Here is an 18,735-nt window from a genome sequence, read left to right on the forward strand (position 1 = left end):
TTTATTTACATGCAAATAACAGATAGTTAAAATAAAATAAAATAAAACTCAGTAGCGGAGCGAGCAATGCGAGTCGCGCAGCTCATCACATATTTGAGACAAAAAACGATGAGAAATTATCTGTAAAACTGTTTAAAATTGTATAAATTAAAAAAAAAATTATAAATTATGAATTTTAATTATTTTCCATTGAGTTAAAATTAATAATCAATTGTTAAAATTCGTTAAAATGATGCAAGTTAAATCCATTGCGAAAAAAAGACAACTAAGAAATACTTAAATAAATAGAAACTGAAATCATATGGATGGAAATATTCTTCATCTATTTATATTTAACTACCCTATTTATTAAAACTTTTTTGTAATTATATATTTTAAAATGGTACCAATTCTGTTATACACAAATTTCGAAACTAAAGGATGTCCCGTTGCGAAGGACCTACCAATTTCATTACTTTTAAAATTCATGCTCGGCGCATTTGTATTCAACATCAGTCAAGCAAATAATAAAGGTGTTCCTTTTAAAACTTCACTGCCGAGAAACTAAACCCGTGTATTGGGAAAACTTTTTTTGTATTTTTTTTTATATTTAATTAGCATAGCTGTCTATTTCTATACAAAATAACATGAACTTTATAGAGCTAATTTGCCATTTTCAATAATATTAACTAATGATTATTATTATAATTATTATTAAGTTGTATATTTTTATTATATTAAAGGATTATGAACATCAGCTGTCAGCAATTGTTGTTTCATGTGTGTTTTATTGTTTTTACCAATTAATAATCTTAAATAATTCTGAGCAATATTGGGTTGGTTGGGATGGCATCAGACATTTGATTTGGAGTTTCTAAAAATTCTATAACTATTAACTTCTATGGTAATTCTATGAATACAATAATTTCTATTATATAATATAAAGCGGATTCGTTCATATTTTATCAGCGGTATTACTATATTTATACATAGATGATATAACTAAGGCACAAGCCACGCTAGTACAAGCGCGCAGGGAGCTTAGATACCTTGCGTGGATATAGGTGATTGGTGTTTCCAACAGAAGTAAGCCATATTGAGGCGTCTACGTTTTACATTTAAACGTACGTACATTAACGTTTGGCAATACGTCCGCTGGTCGCAACCGTGGTTCACCACTCGTTTCGCAAGGATGAACTGCACTAGACGGTAGATCTGCGTATTAGAATTCATTATTCGGCAAAATATTTGACGCAGACGACAAACACAAAAATACGACCATCGACACAGAGGCGAATCGCAACGTACAGGTTTCGTATTTAAATATATATGCGCTCCAAAAAGCCTACTGAGAACAGGCACATGGTGCCAATTTTTTTAAAAGTACATTTCTTAGCCATGTTTTGGCGTGTTAATCACGCAGATCCGTGTCCAGTCCAGTGCAATAGGGATACGCACGCGCTGTACCAACGTGTCGTCATATACACTCTATTTAAATTTGGCAGCATGCGTTTTTTTTAGTTTTAATTTAATTTTATATTTTAAGGCATATGGAATTTGCATTAATAGCAACAGTTTTATAAAATGACGTGTAAATACAATAATTTGATGCATTATCCTAATAATATATCGCAGAAATCGCAGTACAATAAGAATGATATATATTTTTTGTACGATACATATTTTGTGAACCAGAAATTGTAATTGTTAAAGTTTTCATTTTTAAAATACTAACGAAATGGAGTTCCTATAATGTTTCGATTTGATAGTAGAATAATAATAGCATAACGAATATTTTACAACTTTTTCTAACATGCAAATTTTAGCATTAATTAAAATTTAAAACAATATTATACAGGCGCGTCATTTTGATAACGTCAGTGAAAGTCAGTAAACCGTAAGTTGGGATATTTGTTTCTGCCATCTATAACCAATTATTGTCAGAATATCAATTTTGTAACCGGCGAATTCTGCTTTAACATCACACATGAATTTATATACATGTACACAAATACAATATATATATATATATATATATATATATATATATATATATATATATTTATTTATTTATAAGACATCTAATAATAATGTATTAAAATAAATATAATCCGAAAAATTTAGTTGGTTTCTCATGTTGCCCTTCAAACAAATAATGTTAACATTATGATTACCAATTGATACTCTTTTTCTTATGAATTTTGAGAATTATTAAGAGAGTTCACATCTTGTAGGTAGTATTCTACAAAAAGAAACAAGTCAAAAATAAAAAGATACAAACATTAACGATTTCCCTATCAAGTTCCTAACTTTCATAGTTGTTCTTTTATAAAATTCTTTATTGCTTATTTATCTTCTCACTGACCGTTTTCAAAATAACCCCTTTATATTACTTTTTAAGCAAAGGCCATGTACTTAGAAGTAAACATCAGACGCCTTGTGGCAGTGGTGTGCAAATTTGCATACGGCGTGCAAACAATAACAATACGCACTCAAACACAGACGTCTTGGTTTAGCCTTTACTGTATTGCATATCAAGGGTTTATTTATTTATATTTGCCGCCAGTGTGGATTGAAAAACATCATTGCTCAACAAAAGGTGGATTTGTAATTTATGCTGTACGACTAATGTCAGTTAAATGTAAGAAACATCGTTTTTTAGACATTTCATTCAATATAGTGGTTCGTAGATTATTTTTCTAAGGGTTGTACCCTAGCATTAGCATTAAAATTCCAACTTTTGCAAGTCCAATCCCGTACTGGCTGAGCATGGGCTTAACGAGGCTTATGGGTCTGTTGTCCGAAGGAGCGCCGTAATATTTTGTGACAGTTTGTATTTCAGTTTTAAATAGATTGCTGGCTGTCATGCTTGCTATTTTGACATTTTAGTGTGACATCTGAATGAGTAACAGCAATAGCGTCTGTCAGAAAATGTTACGTCTCGTACGCCACCGACGGACGACACTATCATCATAAGCACTCGCACTTAATTACACTACACGCACGCGAGTCGGTCAGCAGGACGCCGGGGCGTGCTGCGGGCCAACTCGCGTGCGCGAGTGGAAGCCTGGGCTAGTAAATGAGAAGGTAGAAGGTGTTGCGACGCGGGGCGGCGACTATGATCGCGGAGAGCAGCGCTCCCGCCGTGGCGGCGCGTCAGTCCTCGCTACAAGACTCTTCGTTGTCTGCTTCTTTAATGTTCGTGAAAAATGACGTGAGCGCCTTCAACATCACACCTGCAATCAATCATTATCAACGTTTCATCATTCAAATTCAAAAACCGGCCAAGTTTTTTTTTATCTTAATACAAGCCAGCCCTCGACTGCAATCTTACCTGCTGCTAAGTGATGATGCAGTCTTATATGAAAAATTCAGAAATTATAAATTAAGAAATTGCCCCCACCAGGAATCGAACCAGGGACCCGCCGAGGTCGTCAAGTGCGAGTCAGGCTCGCGCACGAAGTGCTCCGTACAATAATTATAATTATCTTTTGCATAGGAGATTGCCTTAAATATTTGTTTTATTTTTATTTAATTATTTATTATTAAAATAAATATATCAAGCATCTACCTAATGCTGTTTATCAATACAGAGCCAAAATGGGGAAAAAAATCATGTTCTTTTAATGGGAGCTCCATTAAATAATTATTTTATTTTTTAGTGTTGTTGTTATAGACACATAACTATAGAGCCAATAGGAATACGTAAAAGTTCAACTAACTATCACGGTACATCATAAAGACAGACAGACAAACGAAAAACAGTCTCAGTAATATCGTCCAGCTTACACCTTAGGTACGCAACCTTAAATATCTTTATTAATGTAGGCCTATCACAGGCACTTAAGCGTTCGTATATGTTTCCAATATTGTTAGGTGATGTTGATAGCTACATTCGTTAACTTATACTTAAAACTAGGAGGGTTCCAAACATGCCCTGGTCAAGAAGAGCAAGCAGCTTTAGATGGTCATCACCATCAGCCTATTAACGCCCCACAGCTGGGCACAGGCCTCATCTATCAGTCTCATAGGAAATAGGGTTTTAGAGCATTGGGTCTTATCTGCTCTTATTTTGGACACACGATTATAAGGCCATTACCGAGGCATGGGTGGAGTCTTCTTCAGTTCTTAAAGTAGGGTCCATCTTATTAAAGATGCCTTAATTGTTGGCATGAGATCTAAAGATGTTTGGAAAGATGAATTTCAGAAAAAAGATCTTGGTGAGTTTCGGTGTTCTTTCTTGTCAAGCATGGTACGTCCATGCTGATACCATTTGTTACTAAGCACCTTTGCAAAACAGGATTCTCGATTCTGGTGTGAACAAAAGAAGAAGTCGCAATCGATTGAACGACACGATGACATTCCAACAATTTAACCCACATCCTCAAGTAAAACAAATACCAAAATGTTGTTTTTTTTTTTTAATAAAATCCCTGACCAAGACTAACAAGGCATCACCAATAGTGGAAAGATGAATTTCAGAAAAAAGATCTTGGTGAGTTTCGGTGTTCTTTCTTGTCAAGCATGGTACGTCCATGCTGATACCATTTGTTACTAAGCACCTTTGCAAAACAGGATTCTCGATTCTGGTGTGAACAAAAGAAGAAGTCGCAATCGATTGAACGACACGATGACATTCCAACAATTTAACCCACATCCTCAAGTAAAACAAATACCAAAATGTTGTTTTTTTTTTTTAATAAAATCCCTGACCAAGACTAACAAGGCATCACCAATAGTGCCATGTCCTCTGTACGCACAGAATCCCACCAAACTATGCAATTAGTTATTAAAACAGCCTATATCAATGCCGCTGGTGTATATAACTTTAAAAATAAATATAAATAAAAGTCCACAACACCGTATGTATCTTTTAAGATTGATTCATACGCCATCGAAGTCGCGAGGGGCAACAAGTCTTTCTTGAAACTATCAGTTATCACATTGGACCAATATTGTTCCTGTGTTACCTTTTCATAATAATGCACCAGTGATGATACAAACGTTTATAACCGTAAATAAAGTGTTTATACCGTAAAAGTATATAAACCAAAATGCTAAATTACTTTTTAGTTAATATGTCAATTCTTAAAATAAATACACACCTTTGCCTTCTGGCTCCATTTCTGATACCTCCCATGCAGTGAATCCTTCAACGGATATAATGTATTGTTCATGTAAAAATTGGAATATTTCTAATGCTAAACCTGAAACAGAGATTTTTTTATGTTTAACATAGGCCAAATACTTAAATTTTGGAAGGTATTATACTATTTAAAATTTTGGTGCAAATATAAGAATACTTGCATGCAGTAAAGGCTCTACCATCGCCGGTTTTCAATTGTCAGTCAGTGCGTAACATGCGTATTGGGAGCTAAGTATCCTGCGCTACTAAGAGACTATGGGATAAAATTTACATGTCCACCTGCCATAGCAGGGCAACAGGGAATGTGAGAAGTTTAAGAATAATAATCTTTATTTACAGACATTACATCAATTTTTAAAAAATAATATTAAAGTTTACCCCCATCTCTTATTACACTTGTATTAGTTGGATATTATATCCACACGTGCGCCAATGCTTGGAGAGTTAATGAAGCTGTGAGAAAATATAAAATGTTCTCCTTTCCCCAGGGAGGAAAAATGTCCCCTGCCCATGCTAGCCGTGCAGAGCAATTATTTATATTTGACTCAAAGACGCATGCTGTGGCTAGACTACTGTAGCATTGAAACTGAATTTTGCATATAAACTATCGTCACCATTACCGTAAATCTGTAATTTTATGGGTGACTAAACGTCTCAAAGGTTCACCAACTCAATACAAATTTGGCAGATTTACGGCACCCCAAAGTTGTTAACTTGAAAAGTTACACTACCTGGAGGATGTTGAAGTCTGTATATTAGCTGCTGAATTCCGAAGAGACAGCTCTCCTCCCTTTGTTCACGGGATTCACCGAACTCGCTGATGAGCGGCGCGAATTTGTTCATGCGCTCCTGACTGAAGTGTGGCACGTCGCGGCCTTCGGAACCGAATAGCGCATGCTCGCATATCGCCTGGATCAGTGCGCGAATGAACCAGCTCTCTCTAGATGACACGCCTAAATTATCCTGTGTAACAAGTTACAAAATCTAAGTTATTATGCCCACAAACACTTCAAAAATAGTCATCCTTTTTTTCTGTGTTATCGAGTAACGCAATTTTGGTTATAGCCTCATCATACTAAATTTGCTGACCAAGTTTTGATGGAATTTGGCATTTTATGTCTTATAATAATACAAAGTCAAAGTCAAAAATATCTTTATTCAAGTATACCCATAGGTGGCACTTTTGATGCGTACATAAGAATTACACGGTAGTGAGATGATGGCGATAACCACATTCGTAAACTTAAAACTAAAGCTACGAGGGTTCCAAACGCGTCCTGGTCTAAGAAGAAGCCCACAGCAAACTTAGCCGGGTGTTTTTTTTTGTTATCACCATCTCACATTGTCATTTTAAATTATAAGAAGAGCAACCTGGTTAGAGCAATAATTTACACCCAAGCTTTTTTATCGATTACGTAATCCTTTATACTATAATAGGACTTTTCTATAAGCTTACGTTTAATACAAACTTTGAACTTTTTAACACGTTGACTGCTGCCTAACATTAACAAATACGGTACACGAGTGCGGCAGGATTACACGCTAGGCGTGTTTTCAGCACTGGTGAAGCGTATTCGAAACAGGCGGTACGAACATGCGTAACTTGTGAATGTCATTTACGAATCATGATAAATAAATAAGTAAAAAAACAGTATTAAATACCTACTTACATACGAATGCGGATTGCCGACAAAGAACCAAATTTTAAAATAATATGCATTTTAAATATAATAATCCTTCCAGTAAATATACAGAACCATTGTTAAATTTACTTTTAAATTCGAAACAATAGTAACTCATTCCTGAGTAGTTTATTGGTACCGCTGGCCGCACCGATAACGTTTATTTAAGACGATAAGAAAAAATAAGGATGCGGATGCATCGTTTTGTAATTCTGTCGGTATAATGGAATGCAAACCGATATTTATAAAATAAATTATTGACGATACCGATACCAATGAAAATAGTGCAGGCGAACTCAGGCGTACAAATATTAAAAAATATACAAATAGACGTCAAACTTATGTTGCGGATACCTTTATTGCAGAAAAACATTGTAGAGTATGCTAAAATATAGGACGACGATCCTATATCGATATCAATATCTACTTCGCGTCCCTATAAAATATTTTAAAACAATGCTATTATCTAGGTGGGTATTATTTAGTGATCGATGGTATTATACTATTGTTGCAAATATTTGGTCGAAAACATGTTTTTTATATGAACTTGTTAGTTATACGTGTGATGGTCGATTCTCTCGATGGCATGGGAATTATTAAGAAAAACACTCATGTATAATGATTAGATAACTCACAAAACAACGAATTTTAAGTAGGTATACTGTCTAATATATAATAAAACGTAATTGCGTTAACGTTTAACTAATATTTAATAAAACGTACTTGCGGTAACGTATAACACACTTGTTGCGTAAAGGCCGCTCTAACAGTATATTTAAACAACACAGCGTTTGTGTTTGCCGCACTCGCAGAACGCCGGAAAAACACGCCCAGCGTGTTCGGCCGCATCCTTGTAGGTACATTTATTTTAACACGCCTAGCGTGTTCGAGCCGCACACGCGTTACGTAGTTTTCAAACACAAACGTTGTGTTTTCAGCAGCCAACGTGTTAAGAGACATTTCCAAGATGTCAATTGGTAGTTTATTGTAGAATTGTATGCAATTTCCTTTAAACGAATTATGAATTTTATGTAACCTAGTATATTTGCACTGTAAGTTTATTCTTACTTCTAATGTTTAAATTATTGCAGTCACATTTTTCTTAAATTTAGAAATGTTTTTATTAACGTACATTAAATTTTCAAATATGTACTTACAATACCCTGTCATTATTTTAAAATCTTTAAATTTATCTCTCAATGACTCTCTCGGACCCATTTTGTAGATCGAACGAACAGCCGTCTCCTGCAGCACGAAAATAGTGCTAATATCAGCAGCATTACCCCAAAGTAAAATTCCATATGACATAATGCTGTGAAAGTAACTAAAAGATACCAGTCTAGCAGTTTCTACGTCGGTCATATGATGTATCTTCTTTACCGCATAGGCAGCAGAACTAAGCCTATTCGATAAATTATTTATATAAGGGCCCCATTGAAGTTTAGAATCTAACGTAATTCCTAGAAAAACTGTCGTATCCTCCAGTTTCAGTTCCTAATTATTAAGTAGTACAGTGGTTTTCACGTGTTTAACATTAGGTAAAGTGAATTTTATAAACTTGGTATTTTTTCCGTTAAGAACCAAATTATTAGCTTCAAACCACTGCACTTTAGCGAGAGCGGTATTTACGTCATCAAAAGCTAGTTCACGTCGATTTATTTTAAAAGTCAGTTATGTATCATCGGCAAACATAACTATCCCGTGTTTGTCCTTGAAGAATCACTAATAATGGAAGATTCCACAGTTTTTCTGGGCATGACCTTGGATTGTAAGCTTCAGTGGGGTACCCATATAGATACACTAGCAGGTAAACTAAGCTCGGCTGCCTACGCAGTCAGGAAAATTAGTAAGATTACTGACGTAGAAACAGCAAGACTTGTTTACTTCGCGTACTTTCATAGTGTGATCTGTGAGTCTTACGGGATCTTATTATGGAGCAAAGCTGCTGATATTGAAACTATATTCATATTGCAGAAAAGAGCTGTACGGTCAATATATAAACTTAAATCACGTGAATCCCTCCGTGAAAAATTTAAAGAAATAGGCATACTTACGGTAGCCTCACAATATATTTATAACAATATAGTATTTGTAAGACAACATATTAGTCTTTATAAACAAAAAGTGCATATAAACAGTCGACTTAAAAGAAATAGTCATAAATTAGTGACATCTTCATATCGTCTGCGAAAGGTGCAGAAGTCATTTGTGGGATTGAGTATACGCTTTTATAATATGATTCCTAAGGTAATTTTGGACCTACCAATGCATAAGTTTAAAGAATGTGTTAAAACACATTTATTACACATACATTTGATGAGTTTCTTAATGCCAAGGTTGCTTGGAAGCATCCGGCTCCGCTTTCATCTCTCACAAGATAGAAAAATGAATGTTAAAATGTACTATACATTTTAACATTCATGTTTCGTAAATTTTTGATGTTGGAAAAGAGCAACTGCTGAGTTTCTAGCCGGCTTCTTCTCGGTAGAATCTGCCTTCCGAACCGGTGGTAGAGTCACTACACACGGACAGACTTGACGTTTCAAAAGTGCTTGTATTAGGCCTACTTGAAATAAATGAATGTTGAATTTAGAATTTTTTAGAATTTTTTCCAAGTGTCAAGCGCGTTTAAAATTCTTGGAAAACAATTTAACATAATCCCTAAACTCATCATTAGTGTTATATTGCATACAGCATACAATTCGTACAGCTTTTGCCTATTTTTAAGTTCAACTGTCGCCCACTCACTAAATCAGTAATCACAACCGACTTACTAGTAAATATAGAATGGAATAGTCTATTAAAAGTATTGAAAAAGCAGCTGTACATTGCATTTGGAGTCGCCCCTGAGGGTAGGAATGGGAGGTCATTTACTAGGCTAATTCTCATTTTCTCTATGCCGTTGGATGTTACAGGAACAAATGTTATTTTACGTTTAGAAACATTTTTCTTCACATTATCAAATTGAATAATTTGACCACAGAGTCTAATTTACTAATAATATTTTTGCTTATAGGAATTATATTTGTAAAGATGTTGTCCAAACAGGTGGCGCTAGTAGGAGTTATTCTTGTAGGCTCCATGAACATTTTTGATAGATTGTAAGTTTTAAATAAATTCAATAACTTTTCTAAAATGTTTACATTAAAATCTCTGCATATTATTAACTTTTTATTACACTTTGATATTTTAAATAACACTTCATCCATTACGTTTTCAAAAAGTTCAAAGTTTGACAAGGGTAGCCTATAAACAGTTCATAAATTGCTCTAGTTCAACCGAGGCTAGCTCTATTGTCCGTTCAACAGAGAGGCTCACAATATCGTTTCTGTTTTTAAATTTTTATTTAATAACATTAAAGAGCCTCCATGAATCGCCGTTACCCTGGTGAACGAACTACCAACCTGGTGGTTACAAAAATTAAACAAATATTCATGGGTTTTCAACCGGTGCTCAGTTATACATAAAATGCTAATGTTAAAATCATTTAAAAATAATTCAATCTCTTAAGTCTTTTCCTCTAATACATTGAATATTTTGGTGAACCCAGTTGATATAATTAGAATTTGATTTTTTATTATATTCTTGGTTTAATAGTAAATTGTGCAACCCCTTACTATAATTTTTTTCATATATGCCTGAGGGAGTCTCAGTTGTCTGCTTTTCTAAGTAAAAGAAAACCTCTGTTGTCTCCTTAACTTGTTTAAACTAAAATGACTGAATAATTTCCAAGGTTTTCATTCAATTTCATTCAAAATTACTACACTGCTCAATAAAAGCAGCTGGTTTAGCCAAGTTCTTGGCTGATATGGTATAATAATATGATAGCGAAGCAGCTATCTGTCTTTTAAAATAGTTTGATAGACAATACCTTTCTTGGTACAAATTATAATAAGGATTCACACACTTGCTAAAGTGATTAAATATTTTTTTTTTGTTATATGTACATAAATTGTAGAAAGTCATATTTAAATTATACCTAATAGTATTTTCTTGATGTGGCAATTTATCTAAATAAGGAAATGTGTATAATACAATACTATTCACTTTTAATGAATTTAATGTTTCATAAAGTTTTATCAGGTAGGGTTGGTTAACATTCCCTCTATTACCCATTAATATAATTAAATTCGTTTTAAGGTCATACATTTTCCTATTTTTACAAATGGCTGCTACAATAGCTTTTAAGTCAGAGTTGGGTAAACAGAAGTTCAAAACTGTGTGTCCGTTTAACTGTGAGTTAAGATATGAGCCCATATTACATCCAATTTCATCGCTGTACATAATTGTTTTCATTGAGTTTGTACTGTAACTATTTGTTTCATTAAGGGTATTATTAGAAATATTGATATTTTGTTTTGAGTTATTAAACCTGCCAAACACATCTTCCTTACATTAGAGGGTGATGGCAGACTGTGGATGACTGCCTGTACTAGCAAAATTACAGGTGGAAGTTGAGGCAGAAGTATTGAGGTGATTGTACCACTGTAAGGTTCTGTCTGATGTACATCTGTAGTCTGCGTGTACTCAGAAATCATTTCGTTTTGATATATTTCATATTAAGCTGCCAGTGCACATAAAGAGGTCTGTAGTCTGGCTATTTGTGCTTCTAAGATCTGTGTGTCAGATTCATATCTCAATCTAATACTATCTAGCTGTGAACTATACATTTTTATTATTTTATATTATTTTATAATTTTAGTTTAAAACTGATTTTTAACTTGATATAGGATTGTCGTCGTATATTTTAGCATACTCTAAAATGTTTTTCTGCAATAAAGGTATCCGCAACATAAGTTTGACGTCTATTTGTATATTTTTTAATATTTGTACGCCTGAGTTCGCCTGCACTATTTTCACTGGTATCGGTATCGTCGATAATTTATTTTATAAATATCGGTTTGCATTCCATTATACCGACAGAATTACAAAACGATGCATCCGCATCCTTAGTTTTTCTTATCGTCTTGAATAAACCTTATCGGTGCGGCCAGCGGTACCAATAAACTACTCAGTAATGAGTTACTATTGTTTCGAATTTAAAAGTAAATTTAACAATGTTTCTGTATATTTATTGGAAGGATTATTATATTTAAAATGCATATTATTTTAAAATTTGCTTCTTTGTCGGCAATCCGCATTCGTATGTAAGTAGGTATTTAATACTGTTTTTTTACTTATTTATTTAATGTATATTTAAATAATTTCATGATTCGTAAATGACATTCACAAGTTACACAGGTTAACGTTGCCGCGATTTTGAATATAGTAAAATAGTGTACCTACCAGATGTAAAGCCACTATATTTAAAGCTCTTTAGAAAATAATTATTTATGAAAAAAATAAAATCTGTGTTCACTATATTAAAGTTTTATTCTATTTTATCCAACAAAAAAAATACAAATTGCTATTCAAATGCGACAAATGTTGGGTTAGCATGCCGCATGCTCGTAGCGCATGTTTCGAATACGCTTAATCCTGCCGCACTCGTGTACAGTATTTGTTAATGTTAGGCAGCAGTCAACGTGTTAAATATACTTTTTAAGTTTATTAGTGCTGCAGGGTACCACATTTGTATCCGAGTTAAATTTCAATAATTTAGATAAACCAGTATTGACAGGAGGCATGTCCGTAGCAGCAGGAACCAACTGTGGGGCCCTATCAACTAGTGCTTTGTATAGGCTTTGAGTGTGTAGTGCTGTTGTGTTATGAGCAGCTTCTTCCAGTTCAGTTATATTGTTGTGGGCCCTGCCGCAGATTTGTGATCTGGCTCAGGGCCTCCTCGTACTCAGCACGGCACTCATCAAACCTATCTACCAACAACTGAAGTTTATCTCGCTCTTCTACCATGTCTACATAGTTTAGGTGCAAAGCCGATAATTCCGATTTTAAACTATTATTATTTCTAATGACTTCTAATAATTCCCTCTCGTTTTCATCCCTTTCACTATTCAATTGGGTACATAACTCCTTGCTAGCCTTCAATTCTTTCAAAGCCAACTGTAATTTGGATTGCTCCTGGGGCGCTAAGGCTCTGCGGGACATCATTTTGATCTTGAAATATTTATAACAAGGAGTAATGACACAAGGAATGCAAGATGACAGGTAAGTATTGGTGTGTTTTAACAATTGCAGCGTTATTTGTGGATAACGGGATATTGCACAGGCACGTATTTATGTCTCGAACGCTAAATAATTGTCTTAAAGCCAAAACAAAAACTATTTGCATCCAATAAAATACCAAAACTAAAGTTTAAAATTTGAATTTTACTAACGTAACTGTCACTTTGTTTACATAGATGAAAACTTAATTTAGCCACTTTAAACACTTAACTATAAATATAATTTACTTTGATTGTTTAAATTAGGCGATTAAATTGGATTTGGGCAATAAATACACACAAAATAAATTAAAAATAGAAAAAAAATTGAAGAGATCGTTTGAACAGCTGTTAAACGTAGTCAGTGGCGTGCATCTCATAGATGCAAATAAGCAGTGTATACCCTGACCTCAAGGCCTATCAGACCATAAGGACGACCTAAAATTTAAAGATAAAAAATTAAACAATTAATAGAAAAGCTAAAACTATGAAAGCGCCATCTAGTTTAAACCGGCCGCACTTCTATGTTAATTCAATGTTTGTCCATTGAATGATTACATTTGACATGTGACATGGTTTAGAACTAAAATAGACAAACTGCTTAATATTTCGATTATATTTTAAGTTTGATTGTAAACAGTATCCCTACATAAAAAGTAACACTTGAAATATAATTTAAATCTCATAATATTAGCTGGGGTTTTCACGATTATCCATTGCCGGTTAAATCGTTTATTCGTTGCTCGAATTAATGCGCCGCGCCGCCGCGGTCTGCATAGAAGCACGGCGATTGAATGCATCTATCGGTACTAGTGTGTGCGAGCACACTAGGAAGTTCTGGTGTGTAATGATATAATCGTGTGTGTGCTTACACAATATTTGGCTCTTTCTATGTGTGCCAGTTTTCCAGGTTTCTAGTAAAGGAACTTCGCTTGTGTGCAAATCTTAAAAGCACTGCTTGCGGAAATTAGAAATCCAAATGTATGTTTTGTTTTTTTTTATAAGCAGATTTAATTTGCTTTGTTTGTTATTGTTTTCAACGGCAATAATTCTTTTTTGTAATTAAAAAAAATATCAATGAATTTCCATACATTCAAGGTCTTTAGAAATTTATAAGTAGCTAATTTGCTCAAAAAGTATATTAAAATAACCAAATTAGGAATTGCTGAATTATGTTAAATAAATCTATCTTGTAAAGAGGCCCGCTTCAGCGGATGCACTTCGACCCTCCAGGATCTGTGCTCTAAAATAAATAATTAACGTTTACCAGGTGCCGTTGGCAACTGATGAAGTAATATTCTTTTTATTTATTTTTCAAATAACAACGTTTAATATTAATAGCATATGTGTACTAAGAAAATATTACGGATATATTTTGACTATGATATTTTCATTATCGCTGGCGATCGCCAAGCGCCATTATTGTTTACCTTTTACCTTCTGTCATAACAACTTATATTCACTGAATTAGAATTAACTACTGGTTTTTTCGTTTGCTGTACGTTTGTTTGTAAATAGTTAAAATTATTATTGTTAACATTAACCTTTGTGACAGCTTACTGTTTGTAAATGATTGTGAGGAATATTCGTAATGTAAGAAAGTTCTTATATTCGGCGTGTGATCCGATGGTTCAGTGTGCTTGGAAAATGTAGGTAAGTTTAGAGAAAATTCTACACTAACGTTTTATTGCGATTATTCGTAAAGAAAGGAATGCACCTACAACGAGCGGCACGTAAAAAGATACTGACTCACATAAACAGGCGAATAACAGTGATCAGTTTTTTTTTCATTATTTATTTATAATAATGCCTATGTTAGTTTATTGTTTACACTAAAAAAACATTATTTAAAGTAATTGCCGCATTGGCAGACAATTATAGCTTTTTTAGCTTACTATACTGGACATAGAAGATGCGATCTACATAATAACTACACAAAAAATGTTAGGTTAGGTACTTACTCACAAATAAAATTATACAGTAACATCAAAATACCATGTTCAGTTCCTATTTTTTTTAATGCATACCCTCACCGAAAACCCTGTGCACGCCACTGAACATAGTGTTGCCACACCAAGCTAAATACATATATACATTTTGTACGGCTAAATAAAATAATATTATTTATGCGACAGGTATTTTTTTTGTTGGACGGAACTTCCTCGCAAACATCATCCGAATTTACAACTTCAGTGTGGAAGCGATAGATGTAGTTGACCGTATAGTACCAAAAAAATAATATTCTGCAGGAAACAAATGTTGTAATACCTGAACCCATCCTCGTATGCAATCACAGTTCTCATCGGCATTCATAAGCTGCAAGAGTTTACTCTGCGTCTCGTTTGGCGTTATGATTTTCTTCGTTTCTTCGACAGCGGTGTCGCCCTCCAGGAATTCAAATTTATTATCTTCTAGCCATTTGGGGACCTAAATTTTCATAAATAGATTATTGTAGCATTTATTTACATTTTACGAACAAAGAAAAAACGAATAAATAAGGACTTTTAAGTGACATCCACTGTATATAATGCTTGTTATTTTAAAATAGCCACTTGATTCTGACTTAAATACACTTAAGTCTCGTCGTCAATTATAATAATTTTAATATATACCTGTTCTTCACTCATCCATTGCTTCAGTTCTAGCCCAGATTCTTGCCACTTTGTTTTTACAAAGAAAGGTCCCATACTTTCTTTTAAGTCTCTAATTACAGGTTTTAAGAACATGTGGCCATGATTAGATGTTATAATATTTTCACATAAACTAAATGTCTGTACAAATGTGATATGCTAAAAGAAAAAAATAACTCATTAAACAGTATTCTTCAAAATAAGACACTTTTTTAAATGCACAGTATAATAGTGGCACAACAAAGTGACAAGTGAAATATTTTTTTATTTGTGTCACTATCATAGTAAAGAAATATATAACAATTGTACCTTCTTTTCTATTTGTGGTGCAATAAATTTGCCTAAATATTCATACAACATTGGGATGTCTATGTACAAATCGGGTGCACACTCCAAAATATCAGACATACCAGTCAAGATATTTTTACCAGAAATGGCACCACTTGAAACGAGATGATGCATAGCTTTCGCTATTACATTAATATCTTTTGCTGACCTGCAAAAAAAATCATATTAATACAAAGTTACTGTTACAACAATATCAGTAAAGACATAATAAAGAATGTAAAAAAACTACAAATCCTTCTTTCATCACACAGCTATCATTAACCTAAAAGTTGATTACTTTTGGCTATTGTATCACTGTATATTCTTAAGGAATCTATATATTCAAAAGATGTTGATATAAATTGTTATACTTGTGAAAAGGCTTACGGTGGAAAACCTATATTAATTTAATTATAATTTATCTTTTTAAATCTTTTTGTTCTTATGAATTTACTCCAACATTGGACTTATCAAACTATTTGAAAATTATTCTTGGATGCAAATTTAAATAAAAAAAACTATAAGACATTAAAATGAATAAAAAATTACCAAATTTACTAAATTACGTTTTATTCAAGGTCATTTGGGAGGGGGATACTATGACATGAAGTAAAAACGAGTCACTAATAATCCATATCGGGAAATGAGGATAGAGTTAGTTTTTATACAAAAAAATATTGGAATAAATTATAAACTGACAGCACTTTTGGATGTTGTTTGTATGACTCCAAACTTTAAAAGTAACAACACTTGATAGTATATATAGATCAATATACTATAGACACAATATATTGTAGAATATATTGTAGAACCGTAAAATAAAAAAATTCGCGACAAGCTGCTGTGAGACTGACAGGCTAATCATTTATATGCAATACATTTTTAATAACAATAAGTTTTTTTCTACCATTTAGTATTTTAAAAGGTTATATAAATACTGTACTTTGCCCTAAAACTATTACATAATAATTGATCTTGTATTATTAAGCAGAAAACGGCAGTATGTAGTCTGCCGAATCATCCACTGTTAGTCATGTAATAAATTTACCATGATTATTAATTTCTTACCAATAAATAAATTGAAGATTGACAATTATTTTTATTTTATTGCTTTAATGCTAATTTAAAGGTGTTCTATTTCAAGCTAAGCAATGCATGTTTTAATGTATATTGTAATTTAATTAATTTAAAGATATAGCAAAAATTTTGTAGCTTCAGCATTTAGAATTTTATTGCCTTTTACAACTAGTCATGTAGAATGGCCACACAGTTTATTATTATGTACACGTTGTAAATGCAGTTAACTGGAAACTTTTCTGAGCAACCTATGAACAATTGGTTTATGCTTTTACACAGTATAAAGAACGTAGAATCGACACTAATTATAAAAATTATAAAGAAGTAAAGTTTGTCAGTTTGTGAATTTGTGACACTGTCGGGGGTAATCTCTGGATCTACTTAACCGATTTTGACCAATAGAGCCACATTATTTGTGAGTGCCAAAGGCATATTAAGCTGAACACCGAAAAGAACTTTTGGTGGTAGTTGGATTTGCAAAGTAAGTCTGCGAAAAAACGGTCGAACGAAAACGTTTCTTGCGAATACTGCTTTAATAATGATAGATATATGATTGAGTTCTATAGAAAAGTTGAAGAGCTTGATATTGCTTACAAAAAAGTCCGCGATAGCGTATGTATAACTTTTCTTTTTTTATATTAATAAAATAATTAAAATAGTCATGTTTATTGGTCATATTTTCTAAAAATATGAATTGTTATCAAAGTAAGTAAACTTATCGTCTCAAGTATTTAAACAACCGACTTTCTTCTTTACTGCATATAATTTGTACGAATGGTTGAAGATATAATATAATATTTATCCTATTAGACGGTTTTTTTCACATGTTCAACATGCCACTTTCTTTACAAATAAACTATGTTAGCTTATATCGGTTGACTTATACGCAGACGAAGTCGCGAGGGACCGCTACTTAAAGTATAAAGATATGCAGTAGTTCAGGCCTTTGTTGGACAGCGTCCTGACAGTATATATAGCTGCAGCAGATGATTAGCACTGCAATCAATTTTACTCCAGGCAACTCAATATCACTAATTGCACTTTAGTTATTTGCTCATTAAGTCTAAGTGGCAGGTTAACGCTAACGTCGGTGTGACCGTTAGTTCCCTTAAAGACTTACACTATACATATTGAGGTAAATTTAAATATCACGGTAGTAGCGGGAAACACTTACTTTTCTAAAGCAATGTTAAGTATCTCAGTAACAGCAGCGGCGTGGTACTGCTGGGGGAGTATCTCCTTCAAGTCAGATAGGAACTCTTCATCATTGAGATTGACGAGGTATTCCATAATGAGGATTTTGACAGCCTTCTGCTGAGGCTCAGGCAATGGTTCTTGGGCCAATGGAACAACAGGCGTGACTTCTGGCGCAGGCTTAGGCGCGAGGGTGGTACTTCTGCTGCTTGAGTTCGACCGCGGGACTCCGATTGATCCAGGGCGACCACCGCTATCGTTATCTTATGAAAAAGTACAAATGCGAACAATTATTGACTGTTTACTTAAACATTTATATAATATTACCTATAATTATTTGTTTTTTAAATTTCAGCTTATTTATGTTATTTAACATAGTTTGAAGTCGAATTATTCTGAGTTTTCTCTTTTCCTTTGCCAAGAAAATTTCGCTATCCTTCCAAAGTCCACTCGAGTTGGTTAAATCAGGAATATTCAACGTACCCAAGTTCTTTAATCGAAAATACAAAATCATCATTTCATACGCAGTCAATTTGACGATAGATTAAAAAATACCAAACGTTACTAATCCGCAAAATTCTATGATGACTACTATAATA

General features: G+C 33.5%; 1 protein-coding gene across 12 annotated transcripts in view; it reads right to left on the reverse strand.

The window, feature by feature from the left end:
- Positions 1-18,735, reverse strand: part of LOC120636263 (eukaryotic translation initiation factor 4 gamma 3-like) — a 71,517-nt gene continuing 52,782 nt past the window's right edge. For all 12 annotated transcript variants that reach the window (XM_039907663.1, XM_039907662.1, XM_039907668.1 and 9 more), the window contains 7 exons: positions 18,117-18,399; positions 15,848-16,034; positions 15,521-15,697; positions 15,177-15,335; positions 5,857-6,088; positions 5,085-5,186; positions 1-3,215 (listed from right to left, as the gene is read on the reverse strand). In XM_039907663.1, the coding sequence (XP_039763597.1) occupies positions 3,136-3,215; positions 5,085-5,186; positions 5,857-6,088; positions 15,177-15,335; positions 15,521-15,697; positions 15,848-16,034; positions 18,117-18,399 (1,220 nt within the window). In that variant the 3' untranslated portion in view covers positions 1-3,135. The remainder of the gene's footprint in view (positions 3,216-5,084; positions 5,187-5,856; positions 6,089-15,176; positions 15,336-15,520; positions 15,698-15,847; positions 16,035-18,116; positions 18,400-18,735) is intronic.

Source organism: Pararge aegeria, chromosome Z (assembly GCF_905163445.1).
Source record: "Pararge aegeria chromosome Z, ilParAegt1.1, whole genome shotgun sequence".
NCBI lineage: Eukaryota > Metazoa > Arthropoda > Insecta > Lepidoptera > Nymphalidae > Pararge > Pararge aegeria.